The sequence below is a fragment of the Acipenser ruthenus genome, chromosome 23 (genome assembly GCF_902713425.1).
Source record: "Acipenser ruthenus chromosome 23, fAciRut3.2 maternal haplotype, whole genome shotgun sequence".
Classification (NCBI taxonomy): Eukaryota; Metazoa; Chordata; class Actinopteri; order Acipenseriformes; family Acipenseridae; genus Acipenser; species Acipenser ruthenus.
This window is the reverse complement of record NC_081211.1, coordinates 5,537,487-5,554,196: the sequence shown is the minus strand read 5'-3', so window position 1 is coordinate 5,554,196 and position 16,710 is coordinate 5,537,487. Positions and strand designations below refer to the sequence as shown.

The 16,710-nt window shown below is 42.2% G+C and overlaps 1 protein-coding gene across 7 annotated transcripts; it reads right to left on the bottom strand.

Moving 5' to 3' along the window:
- Window positions 1–26: 26 nt before the first annotated feature.
- On the bottom strand, window positions 27–16,428 carry LOC117413001 (nuclear receptor coactivator 7-like). 7 transcript variants are annotated; one of them, XM_058997591.1, is made up of 18 exons: window positions 16,143–16,428; window positions 13,369–13,530; window positions 9,514–9,701; window positions 8,340–8,416; window positions 7,765–7,872; window positions 7,119–7,128; window positions 6,982–7,076; window positions 6,468–6,605; window positions 6,051–6,235; window positions 4,972–5,258; window positions 4,658–4,867; window positions 3,909–4,095; window positions 3,218–3,380; window positions 2,916–3,020; window positions 2,240–2,392; window positions 2,034–2,129; window positions 1,158–1,231; window positions 27–869 (listed from the first exon to the last, which is right to left on the bottom strand). In XM_058997591.1, exons 2-18 carry the CDS (start codon window positions 13,428–13,430, stop codon window positions 734–736), a joined length of 2,274 nt encoding a protein of 757 aa, XP_058853574.1. In that variant the 5' UTR covers window positions 13,431–13,530; window positions 16,143–16,428; the 3' UTR covers window positions 27–733. The 7 variants fall into 7 exon arrangements, with proteins under 7 accessions (XP_058853574.1, XP_034764546.2, XP_034764548.2 ...); XM_034908655.2 differs by having other exon boundaries at window positions 6,982–7,128; window positions 16,143–16,425; XM_034908657.2 differs by having other exon boundaries at window positions 6,982–7,128; window positions 13,369–13,522; window positions 16,143–16,425.
- Window positions 16,429–16,710: the final 282 nt, after the last annotated feature.

Here is a 16,710-nt window from a genome sequence, read left to right as displayed (position 1 = left end):
GCCTTAACTAAAAAAAACATTTAACAAATCATTTAGGCATTTTATTTATACACGATGATATTCATGCTTGAGCAGTTTTAACTGTGCGCAGTTTATTGTTAAAAGTAGAAAGATCTAAAAATCATACAAATAAATATTATACAACAGTGCCTGAAAAGTAAGACTGAGGGTTTTTAAAACCCCATTGTCTGAATCAAACTAATGTAATACACACAAACAGCTTGGCAACAAATTCGCTCTAAAATGGGACGTACTGTACGGTCCACGCAGAACATAAATGAACGAATGCTGCAGCTTTAATCATAGTGGGTTGACAGGACCCTTCAGTACACAATAATCAACATGTGTTAACAACAGCAAGTGCAGTCAGAAGCTAAGTGAAGCAAGTACTCTCCCAGGGTATGGAAGCAGTATCTTTGACAAGAGTGGCAGATGTGTCATGAGTGTGCAGCACAATTCTAGAAAAGAACCCCATTCTATCGCCCCGCTGCAGTAGCCCCATGGGAATATTCTAGTCCAGTACACAGCATGATCCCCAAGTCTTGGCTCTGGTATTCTCCTTGGCTCTCCTTCCAGGCGACTCCAGTGGAAGCTTGTTCACGCTGCAGTATTAATTTAGTTAACTAGTTTGGTTATACTGTGAAAGGGATGTTCACTGCAGTGCTGTGGGTGGTCCAGCAGGATGGACTTCTTGTGTCCAGTAAACCCCGGATTGTTTTTCGCAAGAGTGTTGCTAGTAGAAGTTCCACACCTCCAGCTCCAGCACTCGGAAGTCTGCCGTCTCCGACAAGGTGTCGTTGTCGAAGGTGCTGCAGGGACTGCTCCGCCCCAGGTAGAGGTTCTCATCCAGCCACAGCCCAAAATGACCACTGGGACAGAGAAGGAGAAGGGTTAGACCTCTCTCTGCACATCTGTGCTTCAGAGCTTCTAGTACTGTGACTTACGTACTTCCCTCTGAACCAGGAGTACAAATACAAATGAAAAACTCTTCATACATACATCGGCTTCACTCTAGTGACTGTAAGACTTCAGCAAACTGCAATGCAGACTTGCAAGAAAAACACGAGAGGATATTCAAATGTGTTTTAAGGTCTTACTTATTTATAAACATACAGGCTATGAAAAAGTGGTGTAGTTGGTTGAAGATACGCCCTTACCTTCCTCCACCAATTGCAACAGAATCCAAATCGCCTTTAATGAAGAAGGAATTCGCTCCCGTCCAATGGAAACACTGCAGATACAAGAACCAATAGCTGAAGCTTAGCTTTTGCTCAATAGCACACATTCTGCACTAGAGAGAACACTGAATAGCCACACATGCCATTACATCATATTCACAGGCTCTCTTCAGACATTGAACGGATTGTTTCTCCAGCTCAGTTTTCATCCTGATGCAGGATATTACACCTCCACAGCCACACTGCCTCTCCACACAGAGATCCATATTCAGTGTGTATCATTGTGTATATGGGCTAGCCCTCACATGCCTCATTCATTTGTTATGCAATCTGAATACCTGCTATGTAATCTGTAACACATACAAGCTGAATCCCACAGACTCCAATAGAAGGCTAACAGTGGGTGATTATTTGCTTGGTTAGTTCCAAGCAGGGATTCAATACTTTTTTAGTATGCATTGTTTTCCAGTGCACAAAATACCTCATTTGCAGTCTATGACACTTTAAACAGGGTGTAGCTCCTAATTGCTCGAGAGTCTACGTTCATCACTGGACTGCTATACAAATTGGAAAAAAAAGTAAAAGATGAGAACTGGTTGATAGAAAACTTTGGGCTTGTTGGTGGTACTTGAGGACCTGGCTGATCTATGAGCCATTCTGAAGAGCATGACAGCAGGTTTCCACCCCCTATCTCTCTCTGTGCAATTTAAACAGTTGTGCCCAATAGTGGACCTACACCTTACTGAGGCTGTTATGACATGGAGATGCCTACGACTGTTTCATACTTGTTCATGCAACACTCTGGCTCTGGTGCTTTGAGAATCACAAAGCGGGCGCTGCTCCAGTCATATTTACCTTAAACTCCGGGTAGAAAGTGAACAAGAATGTTTCTCCCGTTCCATAGAATGAGTCGCTGAGCCTCAAAGGGTGGGAGACGAAGCATCCAAAAATCTAAAACAAAAAACAATATATCCTAATAGTTGGCAAAGTTGAGGCTATTGTTTTTCCCCCAGTATCTTTCATTGCTTTCATAGACTGAGCTTGCTCTGTGTCTCTGGTACCTGGTTGTGGAAGTCCTTTATCACCAGCAGTGCTGGGGACTCTCTCTGTGACAGCTTCCTGTAGAGAGTCTTCAGGCTGGAGCCGTGCAGGGAGGTGCTGTACGCTAACTGCCAGGAGTGGATCAGGATCCTCAGGGGAAGGTGGCTGGAGAGCTGTGTGGGGCAACAAAAACACAAGGCACTTCAAACTAATGCATTTAATTGATCTCATCTTGAAGGCTGTGCTGTTCGCTATGGTTCAAAATCGTAGTTATGACAGAACCACAATCCATGAAACTAATATCTTACAGTAACAGGAAATTCATCAACAGCTTCAAGAACTTTGTTTTAGCTTGTCCCATGATTTGCCTGCATTATTTCTGGGTTGCTTGCATATCACTGATTGGAGAAAATTCTCAAAGCGATATACTCCAAAACTGTTTTCCCAAATTCTAAACAGAATACGAAACTACATTCATTTGCCAAGTTGTTTATTTCTGGCAACATTATTGGGTGCATTTTTCCTTTCTGAAAAAAAAACCCAAAACATCTCATAGCGACAGCTTGCTGCTACATGGATAGGATGTTCACAAACTTAATGATTTTCCATACCATGTTTCATCCCAATGGGACGATGCTTCTGGTTTAGTGTGGCCCGTGTGCAGACACACGTCTGCGGGACTGCCTCACTCCTCACCTCTCGGATGTGACTCTCCTCCATGATGTTTGACTGCTCCAGGATATCCGTCAGGGCCTCCGGCTCTTTGGCCTGCTCCCCTCCACCGTCATCCACAGAGATGATCTGGACAGAAAAGAGGGGCACCTTCATTCCACTGATGCTGCATTGCTGTGCACGTGCCTGGAGTCTTTTTTTAAAGTAGTTTCATATTGGTGCGTTTGATTGAACAGTGTCATAAAACTGGCTAATAAAGCAGGTCTTAAAGGCATGCTGTCCTTTTTAATGGAATCCAAGTATTGAATGATCTGTCAACACCTCACCTCCCAGTCCTCCACCACATGGGGAGCGCTGTGGTTCTCAGTCGGGGAGATTTCCTCCTCATCATCCACCAGTACAAACTCCTCCTCTTCCTCTTCCCCGCCCCCCTCCATGATGTACAGGTCAGGCCTCCAGTAACTCAGATAGGCATACAGCTCATCCGACCTGCCAGAAAAAACACAGGCAATAACACATACAGACCAGAACTGGAATCATGGTCTCTACAGCCATCATCTTATACAGAAACATTACCTGCACTGTGCTTTGCAAAAGAAGTCGAGGCACCTACTCTATAATACATGGCTCTGCAGCCAACTGATCTAGTGTCTGCATGGTGTTATAAAACACGTACGTTCTACCACTTGCTTGAAATCATTCACATATATTTAAAAATGGATACAAAGATGCTGAGTAAGTACGGGGTAAAACAGGTAACACATTTCCTGAATCATTAGCATGCATTTTAAAACGGACACTAAAACGGATATTTAGTAAGCAAATGGTCCAAGGGTAGAAAACAGGCAGCAAGCCAGCAGGGCAGGCTGAATAATCGAGTTACTATACAAGACAACGACTGCTTGCCTGCTTGGAGGGTTTTATTTTGTTTTCTGTATTTAATGTCTATTAGAAGACATGTTGTTATTATTATTATTATTATTTAGCTGCAGTGGTATCACTATCCCCAGGGCGTACTTGTCCTGAGTGAGGGTGAACCAGACGTCTCGGCTCTGCTGTCTCTTGTCAGCCCTGTGCTCCGGAGAGAAGACAGATTTTCTCTTCAAGGGGACCTGGAGCCTCAGCCGAAGGAACCTCAGAGCAGAGAGGGCAGCAGGTTGCTTGGAAGGACCTGGGGAGGTTACAAAGAAGGGGCTTCTTATCACTGGGAGAAACAAAGGGTTACATATCAGTAACACTGGCCTGCTTGACTTTCTTATACTTTTAGTTCAGAACCTATTGACAGTGTGGTGAAAGGTACTTCTTCATAATCACTGTTACAGATACACTGGCACAAGCTGTGCTATGGTAGCTATATGAAGGGTATTCCCTACCTGCGTAATGATCCAGGTAACCCTCTAGTTGTGGTTCTGTGGTCCAGATTTACAAAACGTCCTCAATTAAATCAAGTTTGTAGTTCATGAAACCTTTTGTTTGTTTTCGGGTTTGTTAGTTTATGGTCATTTTTCAAAGCCCTGTTTTAAAGCGTTACAGGACCCCCCTGTTTTGTGAATAGGAACCGGATTTCCTGTATGTCTGTGTACTTTTGAAGTCACAAATATATAGTAATGCAAACTGCAATAGTGATTTAATATATTATGGTCCATTTTAAATAGGGGTGATTACTTTTAAACTAGTTGTAGTTAGTATCTCTCTCTTCAGTTACTGCACAGAGTTACCTGTAGCAATGCATAACACTCACAGATCAATTCAATTTTGAGCTATACCTCTTTTGAACTGTTTGTCCAGCAGTGCGTTCTCCTTTTCATTTACTCCAGCTTTCACCTTTTCCATACGGATGCCTTTTCCTGACCACTCTGCTCCACCACCTCCACAGCAGAAGGTGGCAGCACTGCCCAGGACTCCTGCTCCCACATTGACATACCCCTCCTCCAGGTTCTCTCTGCCTCGAAACTCCCCCAGCCTGCCGCCCTGGCCTTTGAGGAAGAAAACAGTGAATTAACCAACTTGGAGGGTGAACTGTATTACAATATCAATTTGTCTTTACTACAGTATGTAAATGTTAAATGCGTTTTTTTACCTTGACCAGAGTCCATGGCGGCCCATGCTGTTTGAGAATGAGCCAGGGTTTCCTGGGGACCTGTTAAACACTCCTGCCAGATGTTTTTGTCTTCAACCGTCAGCTTCCGGCCTAAAAGCGAACTCAAGCAGCTGTCTGGTGGAGGGGGAGATGTGGGCAGGATGCTGCCCGTGTCCTGCTGGGGGTCTGAAGGCGAGGCTGATTTAATCCCAGGACTAGGCCTCACTCCACGTTTGAGCGACTCCAGGTTTAGTGCTTTGGGTTTTTTGACCTTCTTATTTCTCGCCCTGTGTAGACAACATTTACAGAAGACATATTCAGTTTAGTGCGGAGCTGGCAAATTAACTCCAGTTCCACTTGTTCTACAAATCTCACAAAACCAAAACAGAAAATGTTCTTTTGTTTTTATGTGAAAAATGATTCAATATTGTTAAAGAAACATACAAGAAGATGATTAGCATGCAAAGCAAGTATTCAATCACATCTTACTATCAACATGTTCAAAACGTGTTTTGAATAAAATATATTAAAAAAAAAAAAAAACAGTGTTAAGCCATCCCACTTAAAGATAAACTTGGTCTAAAATATCAGTTATCTTAGCTGATGCGTTTAAAATAAAACTTATCATTTTCTGTTTCAGTCATTACATCCTAGGCACTGAAAAGTTACAAACACCCCTGTGGACTCAATAGAGCGCTTATAAAAGCTGACCATGGTATTTTTGCATGGTATTTTGCAGTGTTCCCACTCTTTTCCCATAGTTATACTATGCATTAACCATAGTCTACCATGTTTTTGAATATGCTTTACCTTACCTCTCTGGGCTTTACAGTGCTTACCTATGTGTAACCATGCTTTTACTATACTTTTCACATTTTGCTATGCTTTTACTGCGAGTAACTTTTATAAGGGGGTACAGCTGATACACCACAGAGTAACCAACACTCTGCCCTTAATAAACCTAAGAAATGCAACAGGTGTTCTGCGTTTAATGCAGATGCTGGCAGGACCCTCTAGTATGGTATGGAGCGCTTGGTGAGAGGGAAGCCTGTCCTGTCCCCCAGGGAAGCTGCACTCACAGTGGGGAGGCTCTGGTGAAGTGCACCCCAGAGATATCGCTGAAGAAGGAGACCGAGACGAGGCTGTCGATGGCACAGGACAGCAGGTACTCCTCACAGCCGTGCTCGAGCACCAGGGGGTGGGACTTGTAGGGGTCGAAGAAAATCTTATTGGGCGTGACGAGCAGGATCCCTGTGACCACGCCCTGGAACCCAGAATCAGAACCAATCAGTTACACAGGAAGTAAAACCATGGCAATGGCAGCAAAATTATATTTGAAAACAAATGTGTCAACACTTATGGGCACCACTCAATGTATTTATCCAACGCCAGCCAATAAAAAAGATACTAACATTAAAAGAATACTTTATATGCGCTATACAAATCGCAATTTCTGAAGCAAGCTTTCAAAATGACCACACAGGGAGCGGTCTGACCTTCCTGTCGGTGATGTAGCGGCAGCACAGCTTCAGGTAGCGCACGGCGACAGGCTCCTCCTCCTGGGCGGCAGAGCACTCTGGGGGCAGGGCCAGCAGACAGAGCTGTCCATCAGGCATTGGGACTGCCTCCACGTCCTGCACACAAAAAGACAGTCTGGAACCTTGGGAGCACCGGCGTGTCAATGCAAAGTCCCTGGAGACCAATTTTCACAATAGGCCAACACAACCGGGCTAGACTCACCGCTATACTTTAAAATCAGACGAACCATCATATTTCTATTGCTGAAACAAAATCTTTGGAAACAGAGAAATTTCAAACAGAAAAAAAAAAAATGTGTTTAGTGGTAAATATGTCTGGGGGCTTTTTTGCTTCTTTTCCTAACTCTTCAGGATGTCTATATGACTGAAGCAGGGTCATTAATTCTGACCAGGTCACAGCTCATGTAAACAGTGAGAGAAAACCCTACACAATGCATGGAACCCCCTTGCCCTAGCAGCCAGCTCTTCTTACCAACAGCTTGTCATATTCCGCATCTAGGGAAGGAGTCAGAGGGCTGCTGGGAGGACACGAAGTGGGGCTGTCAGGGGCTCGATCACCAGGAGGAAGAGACGCAGCACCCTGAGGCGACGGCAGCTTCAGAGCGGGAACATACAGCCGCTGTGAGACAAGCAAAGAGACCTGCATCAGAGGAAGCCAGAGCTCCAAGCATAAGGGAGCTCTGGCATGGCTGTAAATTCAATATTAGACCTATCAGTATGACAAAAAAGTTGACAACCATGACTTACAACACTGTATATAATAGCACAGAATATGAAAATTGGATATGTGGTATTAAATGATAAGTGGCCTCAACTATATCCCTGTGTTGTCACTGGAAATTATGTTTTTATAAATTACATTTTTATAACTGTAATATGCCCTTCGATATTTCTAGAGTTATTTTAAAATGTGTTTTATAAATGTGCTGGTCAATTCACCCGTCTGGTAACTCTGCGATCAGCCAGTAATTCTTTATGATAGAGCACGGTGTGGATACTGGGTCAGTGAGTCTGCTGTACTAAGCGCTTACAAGCCGCAGGGTTAAAAACCAGGACAATGTAGTTGTATCTAGCGCCAGGGCATTACAGAGACATACTACAAGTCTGCAATCAAACATCAGTTTAATTTTCCTTTTCACAAAAAAAAAAAAAGGTTCAAATTGCACACTGGAGCACAACGTTTTGAGAAACAGGAATCACATGGTGCACTGGCCTGTACCCCTGCAATTTAAAACATAAAGACCCCGCACAGTACCTGTCCTGGCAGCAGTGTTTGAGTGTACAGTCGGTTCCATTTCATCAGCTGGCTTGGGGTGGTGTGGAACTGGGACGCTACACTGAACAGAGTGTCCTTGGAATGCACCTGGGAGCAGAACAAACACTCAGGACATACCGTACACGACTGCAGGGCTTGACAGCTATCGCTAGTCCTCATCCTTCACAATCATATACATTTATATTTCATCAATGCCTATAAACCACTCAACGATAGTATCTGCATTAATACCAAAATTCTACATTGAAAACACTGAGAAAGATTTCAAAATGTTTTGTCAAGGAATGGTATACGTTTCTTTTAGTACCGTTATGTAATTCTATGACAATTGAAGTTTTGAAAATAACAAGAGGGTTGATTTGCACACTATGGCATGCAGATAGCCAATAAAATGTTTGTGTTTCAGGAAAGATCTTCTGCTAAACAGATTGTGGAATTATAAAAATAAAATAATCCCAAGGGGTGTTGCTGGAGTATTTTAAGACAGGAGGCACATTAGAGCGACACAGACTGGTGGAAATCAACACTAATCCTGTAATATCCACAGCACTCACTGTGTATTCAACTGTTCCGTGAGGCTGATCCCAAACTGTGCCTTTAGCCTTTGTTTCTTCTTGCAGTGGAATGGAATCTAAAGAAATAAAAAGGAATGGTTCCTTTAAACTGCGAGTTCAGAGGACTGGCTTTTTGTAAGCCTTGTAATGCAATTGTTCTATTCAGAAGCACACTTCAGCACAAGTAATTCAGTTAAAGGGGAGCACATAAGTGTCCTTGTCATAAAAAATTAAAACTTGTCAAGCAGACAAACATTTCTTGTCCTGAAGAGGGCACTAGCCAAAATGTTGTCTGCTTCTATCTTTGAATTCTGATTGAGTGTTCTGAAGTTGTGGATGTTTTTTATTAGATTATTGTGCAATCAGAAACAGTTAAATATTAGCACATATGGTTTATATACTTCCTGTATCTTCAGCAAATTAAAAAAAAAAAAACATTTTATATATATATATATATATATATATATATATATATATAAATAAAACAAGGAAACACCTGCAATATGTACTAGTTTACACTTTTTGTAAATGCACCATCCCTCACAAGTTATGCAAATGGAATGTCAGACATGCATTCTGTCACATAACAAGACTGCATCTCCCTGTGTCCGTCACGCCCAGCTAGACAGCACATGTATGAGGGCTGATTTCGGCAAAATACATCTCATGTAACTCAATCCTGTCAGAGCACGGTTAAGAGACCGGAACTCCAAAGCTGTTTCTGAATCAGAGCCGAGACGACCAAGGTGGAACAATGGCTCTGCTGTGTCAATGTACAAGATTGTGAAAGACACAGGCCTTGATACAAACACAACCGGGCTCCTTCGATCAGCCTCACAGTGCTGCACACTAGAGCAAAACCCTCTCAGTGTCTGTTCCAGGGTCCAGCCTGTGTAAAGCAGTGCTAACCCAGGTTTTATATTATAAAACCTGGGTTAGCACTTATAAAACTAGAACCACTAGCACCTCGCCCAGTTAAACCGGCCCCTGGAAGACCAAGGCCAGCCCTTGAGTTTCTCCTACAGTAAGGTACACTGCAGGAGAAACACTGCCTGCCGATTTTGCCTCCCTAGCCCATGGAGGCGTCAGAGCCTATGCGACGCTCCCTGTGGAATCCCCAGCTATTTCATTCTCCAATTTCTTTCCCACTCAGTTTAAATGCAGCTGACTTTACCCATTAAGTAGTACTTGCGGAGCTCCGGGTGGCGGATGGGTCTGGTGTGAAGGCCGCTCCTGTTGGGGTTGCTTGGCGGTGTCCAACAGGGGTCGCTGTCCTCCCCTCTCTGCTGGCTGCTCGGAGGCTGGTCTGAGGGGCTGGAGGGGCAGTCAGCTATCTGCGGGGTGCTGTTCAACTTGCCTAGCCTAGAAGTGAGATTTGTTATATAGCATTAAAGAGCTTTAACATTTCCTTTCTTTAAGGAGTGACAGTGCTACAATTGAGACTGAAAAGTTCCTACAATGAGTGAGACTTGGCATGTCTGGGTGTCAGTTCAGTTCTGCTGTAACCACTAGTTGGATTTTAGACCAAACTATAGTTGGCGAGATGACATTTTACGAGTTATGAGCTATTTAAAAATGTTTCTGAATAAAAAAAAACTGTTTGTATGGCTGTCCTTTAACTGAGGGAAAAGGGGAAATAAAAGCAAATATGAATATATATAGTCATAAGAATTAATAAACCTGCCTCTCATCACAACAGTAAAATACCACTTCTTACAATAAATAAATCAATATGCTTTACAAAATAGAACTTTCCAGAATTTCAGTTGTTTTCTTCTGCCCATTCACTTCCTGTGTTACACATTAAAGAACCCCACCTGACCCCCTTAAGGCCTTCTAAAGTCAAACGTTTCGGAGCCTTGACCTGAAACTTTTCATTTAGAAGGCAAACATAATCACTACAGCATTTTTTCTTTTAATATACAACGATAAATCTAAAAATAAATGCATGCTTCAGTTCAGTTCTTTGCTTTTAACACTGCTAAAAAGACACAGAACAGAAGGCTGTCAGAATGACATCACTCCCGGCCTCCTACCTGAAATCACAGGGTGTCCTCTTTCAACCACAGCCAGATCTGTTGCTCTTGCCTTTTCTAGAATGGGCCCAAGACAGCCCCTGCATATTTACATTCTGATGGTGTTCAGGCAGGAAAACAAGTACAGATTCCAGAAATGCTTTTATGTACAGTACAAAGCCCCAGAGTTGATTACTGAATTCTCTTTAAGAACCCGGCTTAAAAAATAGAACTCCCTCAGGCGTTCCAAAGTGCTTTGTTGTAAACCCCACAGCCTGTTCTGGAACACTGAATTGATCCCTAGTCTCCCCAAGCATGCATGCTACAGCAGCATCCGTAATGCCAGATCCTTTACATGCACTTGCACGTACCCTACAGAGAGTGCAAGCAGAAAACTAAAGCAATCTCATTTCACCACCACCAGCAACCAGCACTAACTCTGTTACCATTCATTTCATTTGCAATACACTTGGAACCAATACGCCATATTAAAAGCAGCTGTGTGGACTGAGCTGCCCACGTACAAAACAAGCAAATGCCATCTAGCAAAATGCAAGTGCACAGTACATACATTTCCGTCACGGAAGAGATGGGCTGGCTAGTTCGTAGAGGATGCTGTTCTTTTTTTCTTACCGCTGCTTGCTTGCTTGCTTGCTTGCTTTCAACATAACAAATGCAGCTTTGCTCACTCCCATGAGAAAATCTGTCCTCCACCTTACCTTAAACACACACACACACACACACACACACACACACACACACACACACACACACAATAGCACTGCAGAGCTTGTTCAGTCTTGGTGAATGACGGTAGAATATTCAATCTGCTAGACCACTTCTCTGCCATTATCTGCACTTAGCTTTGACAGCTCGATACATTAAAAAAATGCTTGCCTTTTCAGCTTTATAGATTTTAAAAGTCACGTCCACATTAGAACCTTGACGGGGCGATAATGAGTTTCTAAGCATTTGAAGGTTATAATGCATAATGAAAAACATCCATAATAGAAAATATTTTTTCTTGAACAGTATATTCCTGCTACAAAGTATGATAGTTTCTGAATATGTTGTGTTGTTATTATTATTATTATTATTATTATTACTGGCATGAATAGTTATACAAGTTCACAAGAAGCATATAAAAAGGCAGTGCAGTAAGCTTCAAAATGAACAGAAGTAGGCATTCTCTTGAGATGCACCTGTTCATCAAAGCTTCCGCCAAGATCTCCATTCATTATCGCCACTGTGTGTGGCAGTGCTGCACAAACTGCTTATCCGATTATTCGGATCAAGCTCTCCACGGGTGATGGTCATTGTTGTTCACTGGGCTAATGTACCATTCAAAGTGCAAACACTGCTTGGATCTGTGTGGAGTGCTGTCCTCCACAGCAATCGTCACAAACCCTCACCTGATTGTCAGCACCTGATTTCTGTAGCGAGAGCAATCCAAATAATCGAAGAAGCGGTTCGTTCAGCACGAGCGTGTGGTGTAAAGGTAAGATGAAACGGAGGTCTTTTTAAACGTAACGTGGTAGGTTTTCACCTTGACTTCAATTTCAACACCGCTGAAAAGACTCAGCAGCCGTGAACACTGTTAAGTTTGGGATATGCTAAGGGGTCCTAAAACAAACAAACAAACAAACAGTGAACCCACATGACTGTGGATTTGTCTTTGATTAAAATAAACACACAAGAAAAAATAAAGCATACCTTGCAGTGTATTGAAATATTTCCAGCAGGCAACTAAACAAGCCCAGTTTTTAAATTACAGCCCACATGGTTGCGTGCTCTTTTGGAGGTCTAGTTGGTAAGGCCACTGTTAATATGATTCCAATAACATCAACCTGTCTGCTGAAGTTCCCCTTTCTATACCCATAAGTAAACTGAAACCACACAGTCACCATCTGATTCTTAGAAGCCTATTTTTAGTTGGTAAAGCATAATCAAGCATTGCAGAGCCCAGAGAGGTCTGGTCAAGCATAGTCAAGCATTGCAGAGCCCAGAGAGGTCTGGTAAAGCATAGTCAAGCACTGCAGAGCCCAGAGAGGTCTGGTAAAGCATAGTCAAGCATTGCAGGGCCCAGAGAGGTCTGGTCAAGCATAGTCAAGCATTGCAGAGCCCAGAGAGGTCTGGTAAAGCATAGTCAAGCACTGCAGAGCCCAGAGAGGTCTGGTAAAGCATAGTCAAGCATTGCAGAGCCCAGAGAGGTCTGGTCAAGCATAGTCAAGCATTGCAGAGCCCAGAGAGGTCTGGTAAAGCCAGGTAACCATTAGAAATGCAATAGTGGTTAGATGGTATTGTGAGGCCTGTTTGTTCTAAAGCTAACTACACCCATATAATAAGCAAATCATGAGATTTACAAGGTTTTGAAATGTTTTCTGTTGTGTGAAGGCATACTACTGTGTATATTCGCAATTTGTTTTATGTTAATAACTGTAATGTAAAAACGATGCCTATTCATTTTGCACAGTGGTAGTATCTTTGAAGCAGACTAAATGAATTCAGTCTCAGCTGACAATTAGAACTGTAATTAAATGAAATACATCTTAAATTATTTAAGACAGAACTGAGAGCTAAGTAGAAGTAGCAGCCAGTACAGACAATCACTCCGGTGGTGTTAAATTTCATTGACTCGCCAATACTAGCCATCATTACTGCTAACAAAGGAACAGCTGTGTGTTCTCTGGCATGCTTGTGAAGTCTGTTGAGATGACAGGGCTGCACTCAGTGCAGAATGCAGCTCAGATTTACAGGCTACAGCAGCTCATGTGCTGCTGTTTTCAGTTCGTCTTTAACTTTTCAGATTGCTGCTGAAGTACACTGTGCAGTTGTTATATTGTTGATAGAAATTCCTTGCCTTCAGGTTTTCTCTGGTGTAAAATTCACTTCAGTTTGTGAGGAAAATAAAATGAAATAAATAAATAAAACAGAACACAGTAGATCCTCAGTTCCAGTAATTATGCTTTTCCCATGATTATATTTTAGTTTTCCATTGGTTTGCCCTGATTTACCTTGACTTGACGTTGTTGAAATAGCTCTTGTGCCTCTCCTGTCGCTGTGGGTTACGGTCCATGGCCCCTCATTCGCTCAGCAGACTTGTCACTCTTGCCCTTTTCAGCTAGTCCCACCTCCCTCAGTCCTCATCACGGACAGCCTTGTTCCAGTCTACACCCCTGACAAGACAAGCACCCCGAGTGCCGGAGACAGGAAGGGAAAGCAATGCAAATGCACCGTCACATCCTCAACCCATATCTAACAAATACTGGCTATGAATGGCATATTAATCAAGTCTGCATCCATTCTGAGGTTCTGTTCTGTCGCATCACTCTTTCCCCTTTAGCTACCTCTAACAGGTATTTAGCCTGAAGGGCTGATTTGATGATTAGCACTGTCTGTGATCCCTATATCCAAAAGAATAATATGATATGGTACCTTTTGACTATGTTGTTCTATAGAAAATGCCATTGTCCCAGGAACTAAATTCATGATCCATATCACACAGCCCTGGCGGCCAATGGATTATTCACCAGGTTGTGTGCTTAGCACCATCAACTTAACACTGACCCATCAGTTAAGTAAAGCTATGGTAATACAGACTCTACATTTAAAACTAGGTGATCCAGGAGGTCAGAGGCCAGTATTGGAGCTGCTTGCTTTCTTATTTAATCAGTTTTGGCTCCGCTGTATTGAAATCCGCAGTGCACAAAGGCAGCCACTGTCTCTACCCTGATTCTCAGCCCGCTTGCCTGTCTCCCTGCCCAGAACGAGAAGCCCTTTCCTATTCCATTCACATGCTGCGGTCTGATCAGTGCCAATTACAGTGCAACACTTTCAGCACTGGTAGGAGCCTGCGAAGCATGCTGATCACCACTTGTGCACACTGTAATAGAATACAGTGTCACCAGAAATGAGTCAGGCAGTGACCCTGCTTCAATACCCACAATGTTATTTACAATAGTTACATTGCATTCTTATACCTAGTACCTTGGAAAACATGACGATGCATGCTACAAAAGTATTATCTTCACATCTTGCACCAATGGCAGATCTTTTTTTTATTTTTACTGGAGAAACAAATTCTTAGTTTGCATTTTTGTCTTGCATTTTGAAGTTATGCAGTGCAAACTGTGGCCTTCAATTTGACAATAGAAATCATCTTTCTGTATCTCCACTCCACTTTATCTGAAGATAAAAGACCTGTTAATCCTACAAAAGGACTTTTAGCTGCAAAGACAGCAGTTTCTTTGCCTGTTAAACCTATTTGCCACTTTGGACCAATTCAATGAACTTTTAGCTTTAGGAAAATAAAAATAAACTGAACTAATGCAGAGCAACTTGTATTTCTGCACAGAGCTCAATCTGAATAATCACTTTGTGCAGCACTAGTAAAAATACAGCAAAAATAGTTATCTGGTAGTTTTGTGGTGCATTAGGAAAATGAATAGCTAGTTAATCAGAGAGACTGCAGTGCCTTGGTGTAAGCCCACAAACAGGATGACAAACTCTTTCCAGTACGACTTCATTTTTTCTTCTTGTTCAGTAAGGCTGTTCTGCTCTGCATCACTCTGATTACAAATGCATGAGTCAGTAGTGATTCACAGCCTCCTTCCAACACTCTCACCTCTATCCTACTGAAGAAGCCCTGCTGAAAATGACTCAGTCACTGGTTTCTTACTGGATATAACACCCCAGCACGTGTTTACAGCAATTACATTAATTTAGCAGAGTAGACTGCCAGGGACTAAATCACAAAAGTAGTAATTACTTAGAAGCACCATACAACTTACTGCTTAGGGTTTGACTGCTGACTACTGGCGTTTAGCACAGCAGTATGGGGTAGTAACTTAGCAGTACTGGACCCATTAGTACTTTTTTGTAAAGAGGAGAACACATTGAGATATTAGGGAACAAAATTCTAGTAGAACTTTAGCATCGTGTATGGCGCCACCTGATGGTTGTATATTGTAATTACTCTATTTTACCATTTTGGTGGTTGAGGCCCTGCCTTACCTTGGAACCTCACTGAACTCCTAGGTCTCAGCCTAAGGTAGTGTATAAATGCTTGTAAAGAATATATATATATAGTTCTGTTCTCATGTGTACTCAATAAAAAAAGTTCCTTTTTCAATTATATAACCAAATTTTGACAATAATAATTCAGGACTGAAAGGGTTAAAGGGTTGCTTGTGACTAGTTCAATTGCGTTCAATCTGGCTATAGGGCTTTAATGATGTATTCATCAATACCAGAACCCTGTCACAATTATATAATCCATACATCACAGAACCGTTAGACGTGACTGCAATAATACAATCCGTTATGGTGGTGTGACTATACACTCTCAAATCGTAATTCCGCCACATTGCATCTTTTTACAATGAAATGCACCTACTCTCATAAGTTTATGTTATATAGCGACAGTATAAATCACATTTTTTGGTACAAAAACACAGGCTGCTTTTTTTTTTACACTTCGCAGCTTGCCTTAAATAAATGCGTGGCCCAGGCGTGTACCGTGCCTATCCTGAATTGCAATTCAGACGCGATTTTTAATTTGTCATAATCCACGAATGGACTCTATCAGTACAGGTCAAAATCCGATATCAAATTAGCACTGACATTGACCTACAATCCTCTACTCTTGTAAGTAAGGCAGCCTATATGACGCTTACCTCATTTACAAAATGATAGCGTCTGGTTTCTGCTCCCAATAAAGACATGAATCAACCACGGATCTATTTAAATCGCTTAGTCTACTCGTCAGTATTATAACACACACACACACCTGTTATGCAGAAGTCCTTCACTGAAGTGACACAGCTCCTGGACGGACCACAGAGCTTCATGTTTTGTTTCTGCGTGTGAATCTGATGTTGCTTCTGAAAATTGAGCAGTTCAGCGTCGAGCTCCGCCCCTCCCTACTCTTAAAGTGACAGCGACGTGTTTTTTTTTTGGCGACTGTCGGTTCCAAGAAGGGTCAAATATATTTTGGGTCGTTACATAATTATATCACAGTGCCCTTTACCATACATTTTGCAATTTACGTTTTTACAATCAGAACCTCTCATTGGCTTTAATATCATAGACAGGAACATAACTATATGCAAATATCAATACAATAGTAATTGTTAAGTGCAAAAGGGGCAATTATGCCCTTCATTTTACCCTCCCAAATTAGTTTCGCAATGAGGACTGTGTTTGCCAATCCTGGTAGCGTACAATACAATAGTGGGCGCGTTAAGTGTGGCGCTCAGTTAATTAACGCACCTTTTGAAAGTATTTTTTTTACAATCTAGATAACAAGAAATACTTGTCAATCAGGTAGTTTTTAACATTCTAAAATGTTTTATGTA